Source organism: Cherax quadricarinatus, chromosome 41, assembly GCF_038502225.1.
Source record: "Cherax quadricarinatus isolate ZL_2023a chromosome 41, ASM3850222v1, whole genome shotgun sequence".
Classification (NCBI taxonomy): Eukaryota; Metazoa; Arthropoda; class Malacostraca; order Decapoda; family Parastacidae; genus Cherax; species Cherax quadricarinatus.
This window is the reverse complement of record NC_091332.1, coordinates 130,869-148,383: the sequence shown is the minus strand read 5'-3', so window position 1 is coordinate 148,383 and position 17,515 is coordinate 130,869. Positions and strand designations below refer to the sequence as shown.

Genomic DNA, 17,515 nt, shown 5'->3' with positions numbered 1-17,515 from the left:
AAGGGTAGCCTCAGTGCCTTGGATCAAAGATGATTACCTCTCGTTCCCCAGGCGTTGTATGACTGCTATGAATTTCGCTTACTCGTGAATATAATAATAATAATAATAATAATAATAATAATAATAATAATAATAATAATAATAATAATAATAATAATAATAATAATAATAATAATAATAATAACTCAGAAGCCTTCAACAGCATTATGCATCTACCGAAGGATTCCGATTGCTGTGTCCTCTGATAATACGTCCCTGACGACATCTTAAATGTGTCAAACAGCTGCTGGGTGCTGGGGTGTGATTGGCTCTAGTGGAAAGCCTTTGTGACAATATTATACTTGAGTTTCATATTATAACTCAAAGATAAATAAAGCTGTTAACATTCCACAATGTATACTTTAACAACATGGGGAAAGATCAGCAAGTTATATAACAGATTGCAGAAGTCCACAATACGACGAACTTCATTATGTAAGTACTCAACAAGCTCCAGTACAGAGTACAGAGCATCATAGTTTGAGAATCCTGGTGGGCTGGGCTTTGAAAAGAGCCAAGGTACGATAAGAACTCTTAGCCTGTGAAAATGACTTGTCTAAAAAAAAATCCTGCACGATGTAAAACTCCTCGGCGACAGTGACCCCAGCACTTGCAGGGTGGTACACCACACCACCATAACATTCCCAGCGCTACGTAACGTAGGGCCTTGTGGGTGCGTGAGGTGGGACTCTCCCAGGGTATTTTTGGCGACGGTGTGAGTGAGGGGCACCGTCTCTACATTCAGTGCCAAGGCGACTCTGCGCAGTGCCAGCCTGGACTTACCTGTGATGGGAGCCACATTCTCACCCCTACCCCAAGCGTCCTACTCAGGTGTTTATCCTGCCGTACCCAGCCACTGGGACCAGGTGAGTGTGGTACTGACCTCCGCAGGTATGATAAGTGACTCTTGTTGTACCAGGTAGTCTGCAAGTGCCATCTGCAGGTGTTGCTGCAACTACATGTTCTCAACCCATTAACACAATAATGCTGTGAATGATCCTAGACCTTCCTAGCGTCAACAACCAGGATCAGTCTGAGGTACCGCCAGAGAAGGTGACTTTAGCGTTTCCATATTAGGAGCGCTGGGAAGATGGGGCGAGGAGGGTGTTGTTGGGTGGTGTCGCCACGGCCACAACCACCCTCCGCCCTCTCAAACTTTTCATTATTTTTAACGCAACAATTGCAGGGAGTCAAGAGGTGGAATGTACACAAGCTATATACATTATACACATACAGAGTATATCACTTTGTTATTTATAATACGATACCAGAAATATTGAAGTTGTATTCCCATGTTGCATCAACTAGATAAGCCAACTTTGAGATTATGCTTTTTATAAAAGGACTTTATTGAGTAACATGGAAATACATCACTTATCAGCTGCGGTTGGATGGCTTATTGTATTTTTTAAACTTATAGAAAGGATTAAAATGTGTTCTGATAGAGACCCATTAATTAAATACCAACGCTATCTCTATTATTTTCGTGCTATCACTGCTAGGATGAACTAGCGGGATAAGCCAGGACGGTACATTGGACCTGCGCTTGTTGGTATCGGCATTCAAATGAAAAAAAGCCCCTGGGGATCGACGACCCAAATGATTTCTTCATGAATGAGCCTCAAAACTCCATAAATGTATGCCAGATTTCCGACATTACCCTAACTCTGATAAATTTTGAAAAAGCCATTGACAACATGCCCATGCACTCAGCCCCGGGCCCAGACTCGTGGAACTCTGTTTTCATTAAGAACTGCAAGAAACCCCTCTCGCGTGCCCTAAGTACACTATGGAGGAGGAGCTTGGACATGGGTGAAATTCCACAGTTTACCTGGAGTTTACCTAGAGAGAGTTCCGGGGGTCAACGCCCCCGCGGCCCGGTCTGTGACCAGGCCTCCTGGTGGATCAGAGCCTGATCAACCAGGCTGTTACTGCTGGCTGCACGCAAACCAACGTACGAGCCACAGCCCGGCTGGTCAGGTACCAACTTTAGGTGCTTGTCCAGTGCCAGCTTGAAGACTGCCAGGGGTCTGTTGGTAATCCCCCTTATGTATGCTGGGAGGCAGTTGAACAGTCTCGGTCCCCTGACACTTATTGTATGGTCTCTTAACGTGCTAGTGACACCCCTGCTTTTCATTGGGGGATGTTGCATCGTCTGCCAAGTCTTTTGCTTTCGTAGTGAGTGATTTTCGTGTGCAAGTTCGGTACTAGTCCCTCTAGGATTTTCCAGGTGTATATAATCATGTATCTCTCCCGCCTGCGTTCCAGGGAATACAGGTTTAGGAACCTCAAGCGCTCCCACTCCATAAAGGTGGCAGCAAAGCATTAGCCAAGAACTGTAGACCAATAGCTCTGACGTCCCACATCATAAAAATCTTTGAAAGAGTGCTAAGAAGCAGGATTGCAAATCACCTGGACTCCCAAAATCTGCACAATCCAGGGCAACATGGGTTCAGGGCAGGTCGCTCCTGCCTCTCACAACTACTGGATCACTATGATATGGCCTTGGATGCACTGGAAGAAAATCAGAATGCAGATGTAATATACACAGACTTTGCAAAAGCATTTGACAAATGCGATCATGGCGTAATAGTCCACAAAATACGTGCTAAAGGAATAACTGGGAAAGTGGGGAGATGGATCTTCAACTTCCTAACAAATCGAACACAAAGAGTAGTGGTCAACAGAGTTAAATCGGAGGCTGCCATAGTGAAGAGCTCTGTTCCACAAGGCACAGTACTCGCCCCCATCTTATTCCTCATCCTCATAACAGACATAGACAGAGATATACATGACAGCACCGTATCATCCTTTTCGGATGATACTAGGATCTGCATGAGGCTGTCATCTGCTGAGGACGCGGTTAACCTCCAAGAAGATATAAACAAAGTTTTCCAGTGGGCAACGGTAAACAATATGATGTTCAATGAGGACAAATTCCAACTACTCCGTTATGGAAAACTGGAGGAGATAATAACTAGAACAGAGTATACTACAGACTCTGGCCATACAATAGAGTGGAAAAATAACGTAAGGGACCTGGGAGTAGTAATGTCTGAGGATCTCATTTTCAAGGATCACAACAGTGCCACGTTCGCACGTGCAAAGAAAATGATAGGATGGATAATGAGAACGTTCAAAACGAGAGATGCCAAGCCAATGATGATCCTTTTCAAATCACTTGTTCTCTCTAGGCTGGAATACTGCTGTACATTAACATCTCCATTCAAAGCAGGTGAAATCGCAGATCTAGAGAGAGTACAGAGATCCTTTACTGCACGTATAAGTTCTGTCAAGCACCTTAACTACTGGGAACGCTTGGAAGCACTTGACTTGTACTCTTTGGAACGCAGGAGGGAGAGATATATCATAATCTACACTTGGAAAATCCTGGAAGGAATGGTCCCAAATCTGCACACAGAAATCACTCCCTACGAAAGTAAAAGACTGGGCAGGCGATGCAAAATGCCCCCAATAAAAAGTAGGGGCGCCATTGGTACACTAAAGGAAAACACCATAAGTGTCCGGGGCCCAAGACTGTTCAACAGCCTCCCATCAAGCATTAGGGGAATTACCAATAAACCCCTGGCTGCCTTGAAGAGAGAGCTGGACAGATACCTAAAGTCAGTGCCGGATCAGCCGGGTTGTGGCTCGTACGTTGGACTGCGTGCGGCCAGCAGTAACAGCCTAGTTGATCAGGCCCTGATCCATCGGGAGGCCTGGTCATGGACCGGGCCGCGGGGGCGTTGATCCTCGGAATAACCTCCAGGTAACCAGGTGGGGAATGGGAGGCAACCAGGTTCCATCTAAGGAAGAGGAGGACAAGCCCAATTCCATTGATCAAGAGCCTCTCACCAGCACCAAGAAACGTCCCCTGTAAAGGGGACGTTTCTGCTGACTTTCACCTGATAGTTCATTCAACAAATTGATAGTTCGCTCAGCAAATTGTCCAGAACCTCTAAAACCTATATGCCTAAAAGCTATAGGCCTATCTCTCCTAAGAGACAGGTAGTTAGCCTTTTCGAGAAACTATAAAAACTTGACGACAATGCATAATTCTCACTGCTTTTGAATAAAATAGCTACTATTGTTTCTGAATTAAGAAAATACTAATATATAATTATATCAGGTTGAGGGAATGTCTAAGACACTTATATTATTTTTTCATATTTTTTTTAATTTAATTTTGCGAATTTTTAATAAAGGCGCTTGACAAAATTCTATTCCCGAAAGACTCATTCTGTTTTGAATAAAAAAATAATAAAATAATATTGAAAACTAGTTTACCTGGAGAGAGTTTGGGGGTCAACGCCCCCGCGGCCCGGTCTGTGACCAGGCCTCCTGATGGATCAGAGCCTGATCCACCAGGCTTTTGCTGCACGCAAACCAACGTACGAGCCACAGCCCGGCTGATCAGGAACTGACTTTAGGTGCTTGTCCAGTGCCAGCTTGAAGACTGCCAGGGGTCTGTTGGTAATCCCCCTTATGTGTGCTGGGAGGCAGTTGAACAGTCTAGGGCCCCTGTCACTTATTGTATGGTCTCTTAACGTGCTAGTGACACCCCTGCTTTTCATTGGGGGGTGGGAAAGTGCATCGTCTGCCAAGTCTTTTGCTTTCGTAGTGAGTAATTTTCGTTTGTAAGTTCGGTACTAGTCCCTCTAGGATTTTCCAGGTGTACATAATCATGTATCTCCCTCCTGCGTTCCAGGGTATACAGGTTTAGGAACCTCAAGCGCTCCCAGTAATTGAGGTTTTTATCTCCGTTATGCGCGCCGTGAAAGTTCTCTATACATTTTCTAGTGTACATTTTCTAGGTCGGCAATTTCACCTGCCTTGAAAGGTGCTGTATTGCCCTGGTTTGTGTAATTGATGGGTTTCTAGATGGGTGGCGATCTTGCTTCTTAGTGACAATGAATTTTGTATAAAAACTAAAACATTGAAAACCGTGATAAGTTGCGTATTTTTTTACCCAAGCTAATTATTTTCACTACCAGTTCTAGTTCAGTTAGAATAATAGCCTTTACATTACATACATACATACGCTAAACACTTCGCAAACTATCGAATTAATTACAAACATTATCTCTCAGTCCAGCAGGATTCAAACCTGCACGCTGTGCATCATAGTTCACAATAATTTCTCTGGGGTCTGGCTGTGTGGCGAAAATACTGTGTACTTGGATGCTGAGTGTGCAGGCTCGAAACCTGTTCCAGACTGTGAGATAATGTTTATATATACATATATAAATGCTTAAAATCATTCGTTTGTGAAGTGGTCAAGCTGAAACAGGGAAGCGGTCAAGCTGGAACAGGGAAGTGATCAAGCTGGAACAGGGAAGTGATCAAGCTGGAACAGTGAAGTGATCAAGCTGGAACAAAAATAACAAAATGGCACGTGACTGGAACAATACATAAATAACCCGCACATAGGAGAGAGACGCTTATGATGACGTTCTGGTTCGACTTAGACCATTTACAAAATCTGCAAATGGTCACTTAGTAAATGGTCCAAGTCGGACCGAAACGTCGTCGTAAACTTCTCTCTCTCTCTCTCCTATGTGCGGGTTATTTGTGTACCGGAACCGGTCTGTGACCAGGCCTCATGGTGGATCAGAGCCTGATCAACCAGGCTGTTACTGTTGGCCTCACGCAATGTAGGGTAGTGTTAAACGTTTAGTTAAAATTTATGAGAAATTTTGAGTTTTTGATTTTGACTGAAGGCTCCCAGCTCCGGCTGACACCACTGAAGTCTTCCAGCTCTGGCTGACACCACTGAAGTCTTCCAGCTCCGGCTGACACCACTGAAGTCTTCCAGCTCTGGCTGACACCACTGAAGTCTTCCAGCTCCGGCTGACACCACTGAAGTCTTCCAGCTCCGGCTGACACCACTGAAGCCTTCCAGCTCAGGTTGATAGTACTAAAGTCTCCCAGCTCAGGCTAACACTACTAAAGCACAGATTGCCTCGAAGGCCAAGATGTTACAACGCCAGGATTAGATTGCAATAAACAAATGTTTACTAGCAAAGGCATTACGAACATAGGTATCTAAATGGAGTAAGGGATTGTTAGTGGGTCGGCCCTTACGAAAGCCAAATTGACGAGTAGAAAGGCAATAATGCTCCTCCAAATAACCACACCAGACGTTTATTTACCAGACGTTCTAACAACTTGCAAACTGAACTTGTAAGAACAATGGGTCGATGGTGAGAGGCATCATGGCCCAATGTACCTGGCTTATGAAAGGACAGAACAATGGCAGTTTTCCATAAACGAGGAAGAACCCCTTGCTACCAAACAAGATTAAGCAGACGTGGGATGTAAATGTTGATGCATACAAATATGAATGCCATCAGGTCCAGCTGCCGATGGTCGGTAACCGGAAAGTGTTGACTCAAGTTCGTTACTTTTAATTCTTCTTATCCTGCTCCATATTATTTATTATTATTGTTATTACAGTCATGGAGGGAACGCTAAACCCGTAGGGGTTACACAGCTTCTGCTCCAAAAACACAGCTATGTTAAAAATAATATCACATGATTATGGATGTTTGCATGCCTAATAATAAGATAGGTTTATGTGTTGTAAGTGTACGTGTGCTTTTACACATGAATTGATATGCAAAACAACCACTGTGAAAGAGTAGTGAAATTCCAAGCGCTTTCGTGACTACTCACATTGTCAAGGAACTATGAAAGTAATACATCAAAGGAAGGCAATTAAAGGGCTTAGACCACACCTCACAGTCAACTCCCACAACAAAGAAACACCTGACGCGCGACAATACCCGACTCATAAGAAAAGAGGAACACTGCAGTAGGTCCGCTGGTCCAACTAGACAGGTCCTCACGACATCCCACTAACAAAATATTCTACCCAAGAAATAAGATTTATTATTTGTCCAATGTATTATTAAACTCTTCCCAAATTTTACTAATTATAAATGAATCTAATTTATATAAACCAAAGGAAATATTCATATTATTTTCAAAATGCTTTTTATGAAACAAAATTCAATTATATTTCTGTCAACAATGGAGTTGTGCAAGAAAGGTATAAAATACCGACAATATGAAAGTTAAGTCACATGTGCAACATCTGGATATCTTTATTGTAGACGTTTCGCCATCCAGTGGCTTTATCAATACAGATTCTAGGACATAATTGGAAGACAGCAGAACTATATACAAAAGATGAGGTAATCAGTCCCTCGGCCTTGGAGTTAGTGTTCACAGCATCGTGGTGGAGGAGAATCTGGAGCAAAGGCAAGAAGACTGGCGGTTATATAGGCGTCAGTGGATAAGGACGTGTAGCAGACGAGGACATAGTCACTCGAAGGCGGGATTTCCCAGTGGAAGTAGGTCCTTCCCAAAGAGATGGGTTAGTTGTAGCAGCCGTGAAGAATTTCTTGTTTTAATCTAAGTTCGAGACTTTTACCAGTTTGACCGTAATAAACTTTATCGCAAATTTTACAAGGAATCTTATAGACACATCCGTCAGCATTTTGGGGGGAATTCTTTATCAAAAGTTTTTTTTTACTGTATCAAAATTTTTAAATACAACTTTAATATTAAAAGTCTGAAGAAGAGAAGGCAAATCATCCAGGTTTTCATGATAAGGGAGAACCAACATATTTTTAGTTGAATAAGGCTGGTTGTCCCTTTTTGGGTTGTAAAATGTATTTCTAGCAATTTTAAATGATTTATCAATTACATTTCTCGGGTATTTCAAATCATTGGCTATTTCATAAATTTTGGATATTTCTTCATCTATGAACTCTGGACCACAAATACGTAAAGCTCTCAAAAACATTGATGAGAAAACAGACATTTTAACTCTATCTTGATGTGAAGAATAATAGTGGACATAGGAACAGTTATTTGTAGGTTTTCTGTAAATTTTAAATTTGAATTCATTATTACTCTTAATAATTAAAACATCTAGAAAAGGCAATGAGTTATTTTCCTCAAACTCAACAGTAAAGTTCATAGAATGGGCTAAGCTATTTAATTTTCCAAGGAAATGGTGTATATCTACATTCTGTTGAGTTTGAGGAAAATAACTCATTGCTTTTTCTAGATGTTTTAATTATTAAGAGTAATAATGAATTCAAATTTAAAATTTACAGAAAACCTACAAATACTGTTCCTATGTCCACTATTATTCTTCACATCATGTCTGTTTTCTCATCAGAGAGCATAAGAATGTAGGATACAATGATCTGCATGTAAGATAAATCATTTAAAATTGCTAGAAATACTACTGGACATAAGAACATAAGAACATAAGAATACGAGGCCTAGGCCCATACGAGGCAGGCCCTTATCAAAACGACATCTACCTAAAGCTACTCAAGAAACAACTCCCGCACCCCCCAACACCAATCAAACCCAGCCCCTCCCGCTCATATATTTGTCCAGTCTCTTCTTAAAGCTACCCAAGGTCCTAGCCTCTATCACCCCACTGGGAAGACTGTTCCACGCATCTACAACTCTGTTAGAAAACCAGTACTTACCTATGTCCTTTCTAAATCTAAATTTATCCAACTTAAATCCATTATTCCTGGTTCTTACCTGGTTCGACACCCTCAGTACTTTATTAATGTCTCCCTTGTTTATGCCCGTCATCCACTTATACACTTCAATGATATCTCCCCTCATTCTACGCCTCTCCAGTGAGTGGAGATTTAAGGCTTTAAGTCTATCTTCATACGGGAGGTTCCTTACACAGTAAATCATTTTAGTCATTCTTCTCTGTATGTTCTCTAATGAGTCTATGTCCATCCTGTAGTAAGGGGACCAAAACTGAGCAGCATAATCTAAATGAGGCCTCACTAGTGATGTATAGAGCTGTAAAATAACTTTTGGACTTCTGTTACTTATACTTCTTGAGATAAATCCAAGTAATCTGTTGGCCTTGTTGCGCACACTGAGGCACTGCTGTCTTGGCTTTAGATTTCTGCTTACCATGACTCCCAAGTCTTTTTCACATTCTGTATGACCAAGCTCTACTTCACCTAGATTATAGCTTCGAGGGTTATTTTCATTACCAAGGGCAAGTACCTTACACTTATCCACATTAAACTTCATCTGCCATTTCTCAGACCAAGACATTAATTTGTTCAAATCGTCCTGGAGTTCATTGATATCCTCCTCAGAGTGAATTATACGGCCTATCTTTGTATCATCAGCAAACTTACTCATGTCACTAGTAATCCCTTCATCAAGGTCATTAATGTAAATTATGAACAAGAGAGGGCCTAAAACTGATCCTTGTGGAACGCCACTAGTGACTAATCCCCATTCAGATTTCACTCCATTAATGGTAACTCTCTGCTTTCTATTGGTAAGCCATGCCTCAATCCATGCTAGAACTTTACCTCCTATACCATGAGCTGCCACTTTTCTTAAGAGTCTCTTGTGAGGTACTCTGTCGAAGGCTTTACTAAAATCCAAATAAACAATATCATATTCCTTATCACTGTCAACTGCCTCAAATGTTCTATTGAAGAACGTCAGTAAGTTTGTCAGGCAGGAACGACCTCTCGTGAATCCATGCTGAGATTCATTTATCAAGTTATGCTCTTCAAGGTGACTTCTGATAATGTCAGCTATAATTGATTCTAATAACTTGCCCACTATAGATGTCAGGCTTATTGGACGGTAATTTGAAGGAGTGGACTTATCCCCTGATTTGAATATAGGAACCACATTAGCCATCTTCCACATCTCTGGCACAACACTGGTAAGGATGGACGCATTGAATACACTCGTTAATGGCTGACTAAGCTCCATCTTGCATTCCTTAAGTACCCTTGAAAACAACTCATCGGGTCCCGGGGACTTATTTTGTTTCAGTTTGTCTATCTGTTTAATAATCATGTCCCTCGTGACAGTAATATTAGTTAACTTAAATTCATCAGGAACTAAATAATTGTTAATTACTGGAATCTCATTTACATCTTCCTGTGTAAAAACTGACAAAAAATAGTCATTAAATAAGGAACACATTTCCAGTTCATTATCCGTCAGCTGTCCATTCCCAGATTTCAGAGGTCCTACTTTTTCCTTCACCTTCGTCCTATACACTTGAAAGAACCCCTTTGGATTAGTCTTTGATTCATTAGCAACTCTAATTTCATAGTCACGTTTAGCCTTTCTAATCGCCTTTTTTACTTCTCTTTTAAGCTGAACATATTGGTCAGTAAGGTTAACCTCTCCTCTTCTGATGCGCCTATAAATTCCCCTTTTCTCCCCTAATAGATGCTTTAGCCTTCTGTTAACCCATTTGGGATCGTTATTATTAGACCTAATTTCTCTCTTGGGAATGTATATACTCTGGGCACTGTGTACATTATTGAGAAAACAATCATAAAAGCAGATCCCTTCATATTCATAAGTATGATTATCGTCAATAAAATCATTAGCTAGATAACCCCAATCAAGATTAGACAGATGTTCCCTAAGTCCATTATAATCGGCAGAACGAAAATCGGGGATTTTTACTGTATTATCATTATTCTTGCATTCCCAATTAATGCTAAAGGTGATGGATTTGTGATCACTTGCGCCAAGCTCTTCAGTGATCTCCAGATTATTCACGAGTGTTTCCTTATTTGACAAGACTAGGTCTAGCAAATTATTACCCCTGGTAGGTTCAGTTACACTCTGTTTCAGAAAACAGCCCAGAACTGTTTCCATGAAGTCACTGGACTCTAGATTACCTGTCAAAGAATTCCAGTCAATTTGGCTAAAGTTAAAGTCCCCTACTATGACTACGTTACTGTGTCCAGAAGCCCTAACAATTTCGTCCCAAAGAAGTCTCCCTCTATCGTGATCCAAGCCTGGAGGTCGGTATATTACACCTAGAATTAGTTTTTCTTGACCCTCCACGAACTCTACCCAAACAGACTCTGTTACTGCTCCATCTATTTTTATACCTGTTTTTATGCAACAATTAATATTTTCTCGAACATACAATGCAACTCCTCCCCCCTTCCCATTACATCTATCCACATTGAATAACTTAAATCCCTGAATATTACACTCAGCAGTCATATCCCGACTCTTTAAATCATACCACGTTTCAGTTAATGCAATGATATCAAAGTTCCCAGCACATGCTACCAAACGTAGTTCATTAATTTTATTTCTTGCACTTCGACTGTTAGCATAAAATACCATCATATGTTTTTTCTTCTGCACATTTTTCCTATTCATCTTTGTTTTTACACAATTTCTGAAATTATCATTACCCAGAGTTACTCCATGACAGTTACTATTAAGATTCTTAATATCAGAGCATAAGTCAATATATCCATATTCATTATTAATCATTTCAAAACCCATACCTCTAACTAATCCTAGTTTAAAGTCCTAACAACCCCCTCAACTGAGTTAGCAAGAAAACCCACACCTGCCCTGGATAAATGAACCCCATCCCTGGCATACATGTCATTTCGGCCATAGAAGTTGTCCCAGTTGTCAATGAATGGTACTGCATTATCCTTACAGTGTTTATCCAGCCAACAATTAATACCAATTGCTCTGGACAACCATTCATTACCAACACCTCTTCTTGGCAAAATGCCACATATAACAGGGTGCCCCCCCTTCTTCCTAATCATGTCTATAGCTGTCCTGAACTTTCTAACTAAATCCTCACTTCTACGCTTGCCTACATCATTGCCTCCAGCACTGAGGCAAATAATAGGATTGATCCCATTACCGTTCATGATGTTGTCAAGCCGGCTAACAATGTCCTCCATCCCAGCCCCAGGAAAGCATACCCTTTGTCTCCTACTCCTGTCCTTCAAGCAGAATGCTCTATCCATGTATCTAACCTGGCTATCCCCAACAACAACAATATTCTTACCTTCCTTGTTGTCGTTCGTCGTGACGATCCCAGTAGTAGACTCACATTCGTCGGGTAGCACCGAGAATGCGTTGGAGGTTTCCACGGGAGTTTCCACAGCAATCTCTTTCTTCTTCATCGTTTCTGGCTTTCCATTCGTCTTCTTGATCGTCAACTTCGTCGTCCCCTGCTGTCCAACCACTGACCACGATCCCTTCTTGACCTGAGGACTCGAAACGGGAGGACTACTACGAATCCTCTTGTTTTCCTCGGTCAGTCGCCGTATCTCCATCTTCGCTGCCCTCAATTCTTCCTTAAGTTGCTGGTAAAGTTGCTCGATGGAGGGCATCTTGGTTCAGTCCATGGGAGCAAACAAGACACTTCTTCACAGAGTTAAGTACAGGTCAGCACTCAAAGTACAGGTCACCACTCAAGAGCACACAAACAGGCCTTATTCAACTAAAAATATGTTGGTTCTCCCTTACCATGAAAACCTGGATGATTTGCCTTCTCTTCTTAAGACTTTTAATATTAAAGTTGTATTTAAAAATTTTGATACAGTAAAAAAAAAACTTTTGATAAAGAATTTCCCCCAAAATGCTGATGGATGTGTCTATAAGATTCCTTGTAAAATTTGCGATAAAGTTTATTACGGTCAAACTGGTAAAAATCTCGAACTAAGATTAAAACAACATAAATATAGCATTAGAACTGGACAAGACTCCAATGCTCTATTTATTCATGTGAGAGATTTTAACCATCCAATTGATTTTCAAAAAGTTGAGAAAGTTGTATCAAGCAAGTCCATGGTTGACAGAAATATAATTGAATCTTGTTTCATAAAAAGCAGTTTTGAAAATAATATGAATATTTCCTTTGGTTTATATAAATTAGATTCATTTATAATTAATAAAATTTGGGAAGAGTTTGATAATACATTGGACAAATAATAAACCTTATTTCTTGGGTAGAATATTTTGTTAGTGGGATGTCGTGAGGACCTGTCTAGTTGGACCAGCGGACCTACTGCAGTGTTCCTCTTTTCTTATGAGTCGGGTATTGTCGCGCGTCAGGTGTTTCTTTGTTGTGGGGGTTGACTGTGAGGTGTGGTCTGAGCCCTTTAATTGCCTTCCTTTGATGTATTACTTTCATAGTTCCTTGACAATGTGAGTAGTCACGAAAGCGCTTGGAATTTCACTACTCTGTCACAGTGGTTGTTTTGCATATTTTAAAATCACCTGTTTACTGTGATCTTATTGCATGAATTGATATGTGTACTTACAGTGCTAGTCAAGGAATTATGCCGCCCCTCCCCCACACACATACCAAAAAACAAACACATACCATGAAAGATTGTAGATGAATGGTTCAGAGAACCGACACGTTGATAAATTAGACACATGTGTAACTCTTGGGTATGTGATGAATGGTTTGAAAAACCGACAAGTTGAAGATTGAGACACTTATGCAACATATGGGAATCTTTATTCAGGAAACGTTTCGCCACACAGTGGCTTCATCAGTCCGATACAAAGTAGAAAGGCGTAAGGAGTCGATGTGTTCAGTCCATCAATCTACAAGATTAATGGACTGAACACATCGACTCCAGGCTGAGGGACTGATTACCTCAAACTCCTCCTCTCCTTACGCCTTTCTACTTTGAATCGGACTGATGAAGCCACTGTGTGGCGAAACGTTTCCTGAATAAAGATTCCCATATATTGCATAAGTGTCTCAATCTTCAACTCTTGGGTATCTTTATTGAGGAAACGTTTCGCCACACAGTGGCTTCATCAGTCCATACAAAGGAGAATCTTGTATGGACTGATGAAGCCACTGTGTGGCGAAACGTTTCCTCAATAAAGATACCCAAGAGTTGCACATGTGTCTAATTTATCACCATGAAAGATTATAATATATATATTTGCACACACTGAGGTTTTAATACTTGGTGCTGCGTCCTTTACGCTTATCACGTCCCTCAGCCGTGTAGGAAGACACAAATTCTTGAGGATTTAGGGAGGTATATTATTCCATGATTCATGTAGAGCAGCCTCCAGCCGCAGGATGGAACTGATATCCTTGCCCAGTAAACTTCATTTCACTATTGACCAGAGGCTCTCAATAAGGTTTAGGTCTGGGGAATTACTTGGCCAGTCATTAAAGAACCTTACTTCACAGTCCTTAAGCCACTGAACTACAGATTTGGCGGTATGACATGGTGCACTATACTGCATAAAAACCGTAGCCCCACACTTGTCAAATGCCTCAGGTAAATTGTCACACAATAACTCCAGGTAATTATACTGGTTCATATACTGGTTTTTGGGAAGCACAGTGAGTTCACCAACACTGAGCACTGAAACACCACCAAATACCCCTGAGTGTTTGGTGGTCCCACAGGTGTAGAGTGGGTCTAGCGGGTCACTACCTCTGGGCTGGTACACATCCCCCCTCCACAGTTACAGGTGATGGTGAAGGTTGCTTCATCACTCCAAAGTACATCAGGCCACTGTTGAGGATTCCGGTGAAGATATTTCTTTGCATAATCCAGCCTACGTTTCTTCTATGGCTTGGAGAGGATCGATTTCATAACCTGGCAGTGACTACTGTAGCCCAGTTCTGATACACGTCTGTTAACAGTTCTTACAGACACCTCTGAGAGAAGATGTGGGTTCTTTTCCTTCAGTTATCTAGCAGTTATCTTAGGTGTACTCTCTAACTGCTTCTTTAACACAGTTAAGGTACAAACAGATGTCTTCTTCGAGGGGCCAGGCCGAGGTTTGGCAGACGGTAACTCAACACTGCCACCAGCCTTGAAACGCTGTACCCAGTTCCTCACTGAACGCTCACACACACACCAACATTCTCCACTATTTCTTTCGTCTGGTGCCCAGCTTTGTGAAGACCTATGATTTGAGCTATAGTTTCAGGTGTTAAAGACTTCCTTTTACCCATAATCAAACATGTATAACCCCAAAACCAAAGGGAACACCGGACAAAAGATGGGGCGAATGAGAGACAAAAGTGCAACACTTCCTCTCACCACGGAAGCCACGTGAGTACTGAGGAGTCAATGTGGAGTGCGCGGCAGGCTGTGACATCGTGCTAACGGCTGCTACCCGGCATAATGTACTGACGAAAAAAGACCCCCTTGTATGGTAGGCCTTTGATTTTCGCCGTGACTAGCACTGTATATTTGTTCATACTGTATGAGAGCACATTTTGAGTTCAAAATTAACGTGTATATAAACAGAGGCTGAATGATCGTGTTTTCCCAGCAGGATGGGGTACCTGGCGTGTCCAGTGTGTGAACGGGAGTCACTGATCAATGTTGGCGACCTACAGCAACGTGTGGCCACTGCCCTCACCAGGCCTCTGGCCTGCCCTATCTGCAGCGCCTCCGTCAATGGCTTACAGGCTTTCCACCATCACTTGGCGGCCCACCTGCCCTCCCAGCACAATCACTGTTCTGACCCTGGCACGCCCACGTCTGCCCTCAGCACTCCCGGTTACCCGCCTATCAGCTCCCCCGAGGTCATTCCTACCCTCGAGCATTTAGAGATAAATGATGGCAGAGTTTCCCCGCACAGCCCAACCGCCGTGGCCAGGACGCTGCCGGAGACTCGGGAGTCAACTAGTGTGAGTTCAACGAGTGGTGGAAGAGTTCAATCTGTGGCCAGCCCTGCCTCTGCCTCTGACCACACCTCTGTCCAACCTCACAACTGCGACCTATGTGGCCTTGTCTTCTCATCTGAACACTTCTTAAAAATTCACAAAGACATAATTCACGCTAAAAGTAATTTTTTTGATGTCACTTGTAAGCTATGTAAAAAAAAGTTCAAGGACTTCGAAGCCTACCGTAACCATGTTCGGGAAGACCACAGTGACCGTCGTTACATGTGCGACCAGTGCCCCAAGACCTTCAAGATGAAGGGCAGTCTGCTGGTACATACTCGCATGTTTCACGACCCGTCCTCGCCAGCCACCTGCCATATCTGCAAGAAGACCTTTACCACGAAGGCCAGGAAGGAACTGCACGAGAAGCGGTACCATGGCACAGGCACTGACCGTCTACAGCCGGGCAAGACGTCCTCACCTTCCCCCTCCTCCAGACAGAGGGTCAAAAGCTCTAGTCTGGGGGACGCCAAAAACTGGTTGGAGACACTGATGAACGAGAACAAATCTACTGGTGAAGACTGTAGTACATCATGTGAAGTCCCTGGCCAGCAGTACCAACTGTCACAGTCGCTGCATCACCATTCACACTCACCGTTGCAGTACTCACCTCCACAAACAATCAAGCAATCTTCTGAACAAAGTGTCACCGTAGAGCACCTAGCAGCGAACCAGTTTATGAATCATCATTCTCAAAGCCAAAACGCTGAACAGCAACAGGTAAAGGAACACGTGCAGCAGCAACAACAAAGACCTTTTCAACAATCACAACTGGATATTCACCGGCAAAATAAGTTACAAACCAAAGAATTACAGGACCAACCTTCCTGGGGACATGACACTCAAACCTACATCAACCTTCATTCTAAGGCAACACCTCAGCCACAGAAGTCGCCCTCAGATGTGTACTTTCCTCCATATAAAAATAATATTGTCTTTCCATGTCATATGCTGCAGCAAAACTTTAGCGCTGGTCGTCCACGCATAGAATACACCGACTTTAAAGAGGAGAAGAAAGCGGGAGTTTCTCAGCATCAAGCACTAACGGAGGCAGCTGCAGGTCGCATAGTGGGAAGTGGGCACTCACAAAACAGCCCCGTGGCTGTGGTATCTCCCCAGCCCCACAAAGCGGAGTCCCCACCTAGCAGTGTTCATGCTCAGGACGATGGCCACACATACACAGAAACAAGAAGAAACAGTTTTCCCCTCGTGAATTTCAACAAGTTGGGGTTCCCACAGGGCGATCCAGCACGCCTACATCCAACCACTTACATCAGCGAACTCTCTCTGGCAGGTCCCGAGGGTACTCCTCTGTCGGGTGGACAGACAATAGACATTCCCGGCCTGGGAGAAAAAATTCACAGCACGCTGGCCATGTCTCAGCACCTGGTCTACCAACAATGCCACAGCATAGTGCCAAGTCTCAGTTCCAACATGACACTCCTTGGTACCGACACTAAGACGGGGCTACGTGTGCCGCCCTTGATTATACCCACCAATCTGTACCCGGTGGAAAAACTGAAGGAGTCTCCAGACAGTCCTGTCCAGATGATAGATGTGCAGAAGGAGGCGGCAACGTGTGAAGTGTGCCCAACGATGGAGGGTGAGGTACCAGAGGGGGTAACAGACCCCCGGAGGGAACAGCAAGGTGAATCAATCCTCCAACACAGGTCTCCAGGATCTGCTGCTGCCACTAACTTCACCAAGAAGGTCAGTGTCTGCAAATGTAGTGTTATGTTTCTTCACTGACAGCCACAGCAATGTGTAGCATTAAGTCTGCTTCTGAATACTACACTCGGAGTAGACTATAGCCAACTGGATATCCTGTGTAGTTCTCGAACTTCCATTAGGGTGTCACTGGCAAATACCCAGAGTAAATTGTGGATAGTTGAATCCTATGTTTACAAAGTGTTTGTCCAAGTTATTCTTGAAAGATAGGGAGAGAGA

At 42.7% G+C, this 17,515-nt stretch overlaps 1 protein-coding gene across 3 annotated transcripts in view; it reads left to right on the top strand.

The window, feature by feature from the left end:
* The first annotated feature begins 754 nt into the window (after nt 1-754).
* The window catches only part of LOC128695829 (zinc finger protein 721-like), a 53,209-nt gene continuing 36,448 nt past the window's right edge, over nt 755-17,515 (top strand). For 2 of the 3 annotated variants that reach the window (XM_070092834.1, XM_070092833.1), the window contains exons 1-2: nt 755-905; nt 15,172-17,278. In XM_070092834.1, coding sequence (XP_069948935.1) covers nt 15,176-17,278 — 2,103 coding nt within the window. In that variant the 5' untranslated portion in view covers nt 755-905; nt 15,172-15,175. The remainder of the gene's footprint in view (nt 906-15,171; nt 17,279-17,515) is intronic. The other variant, XM_053786712.2, reaches the window with a different exon arrangement.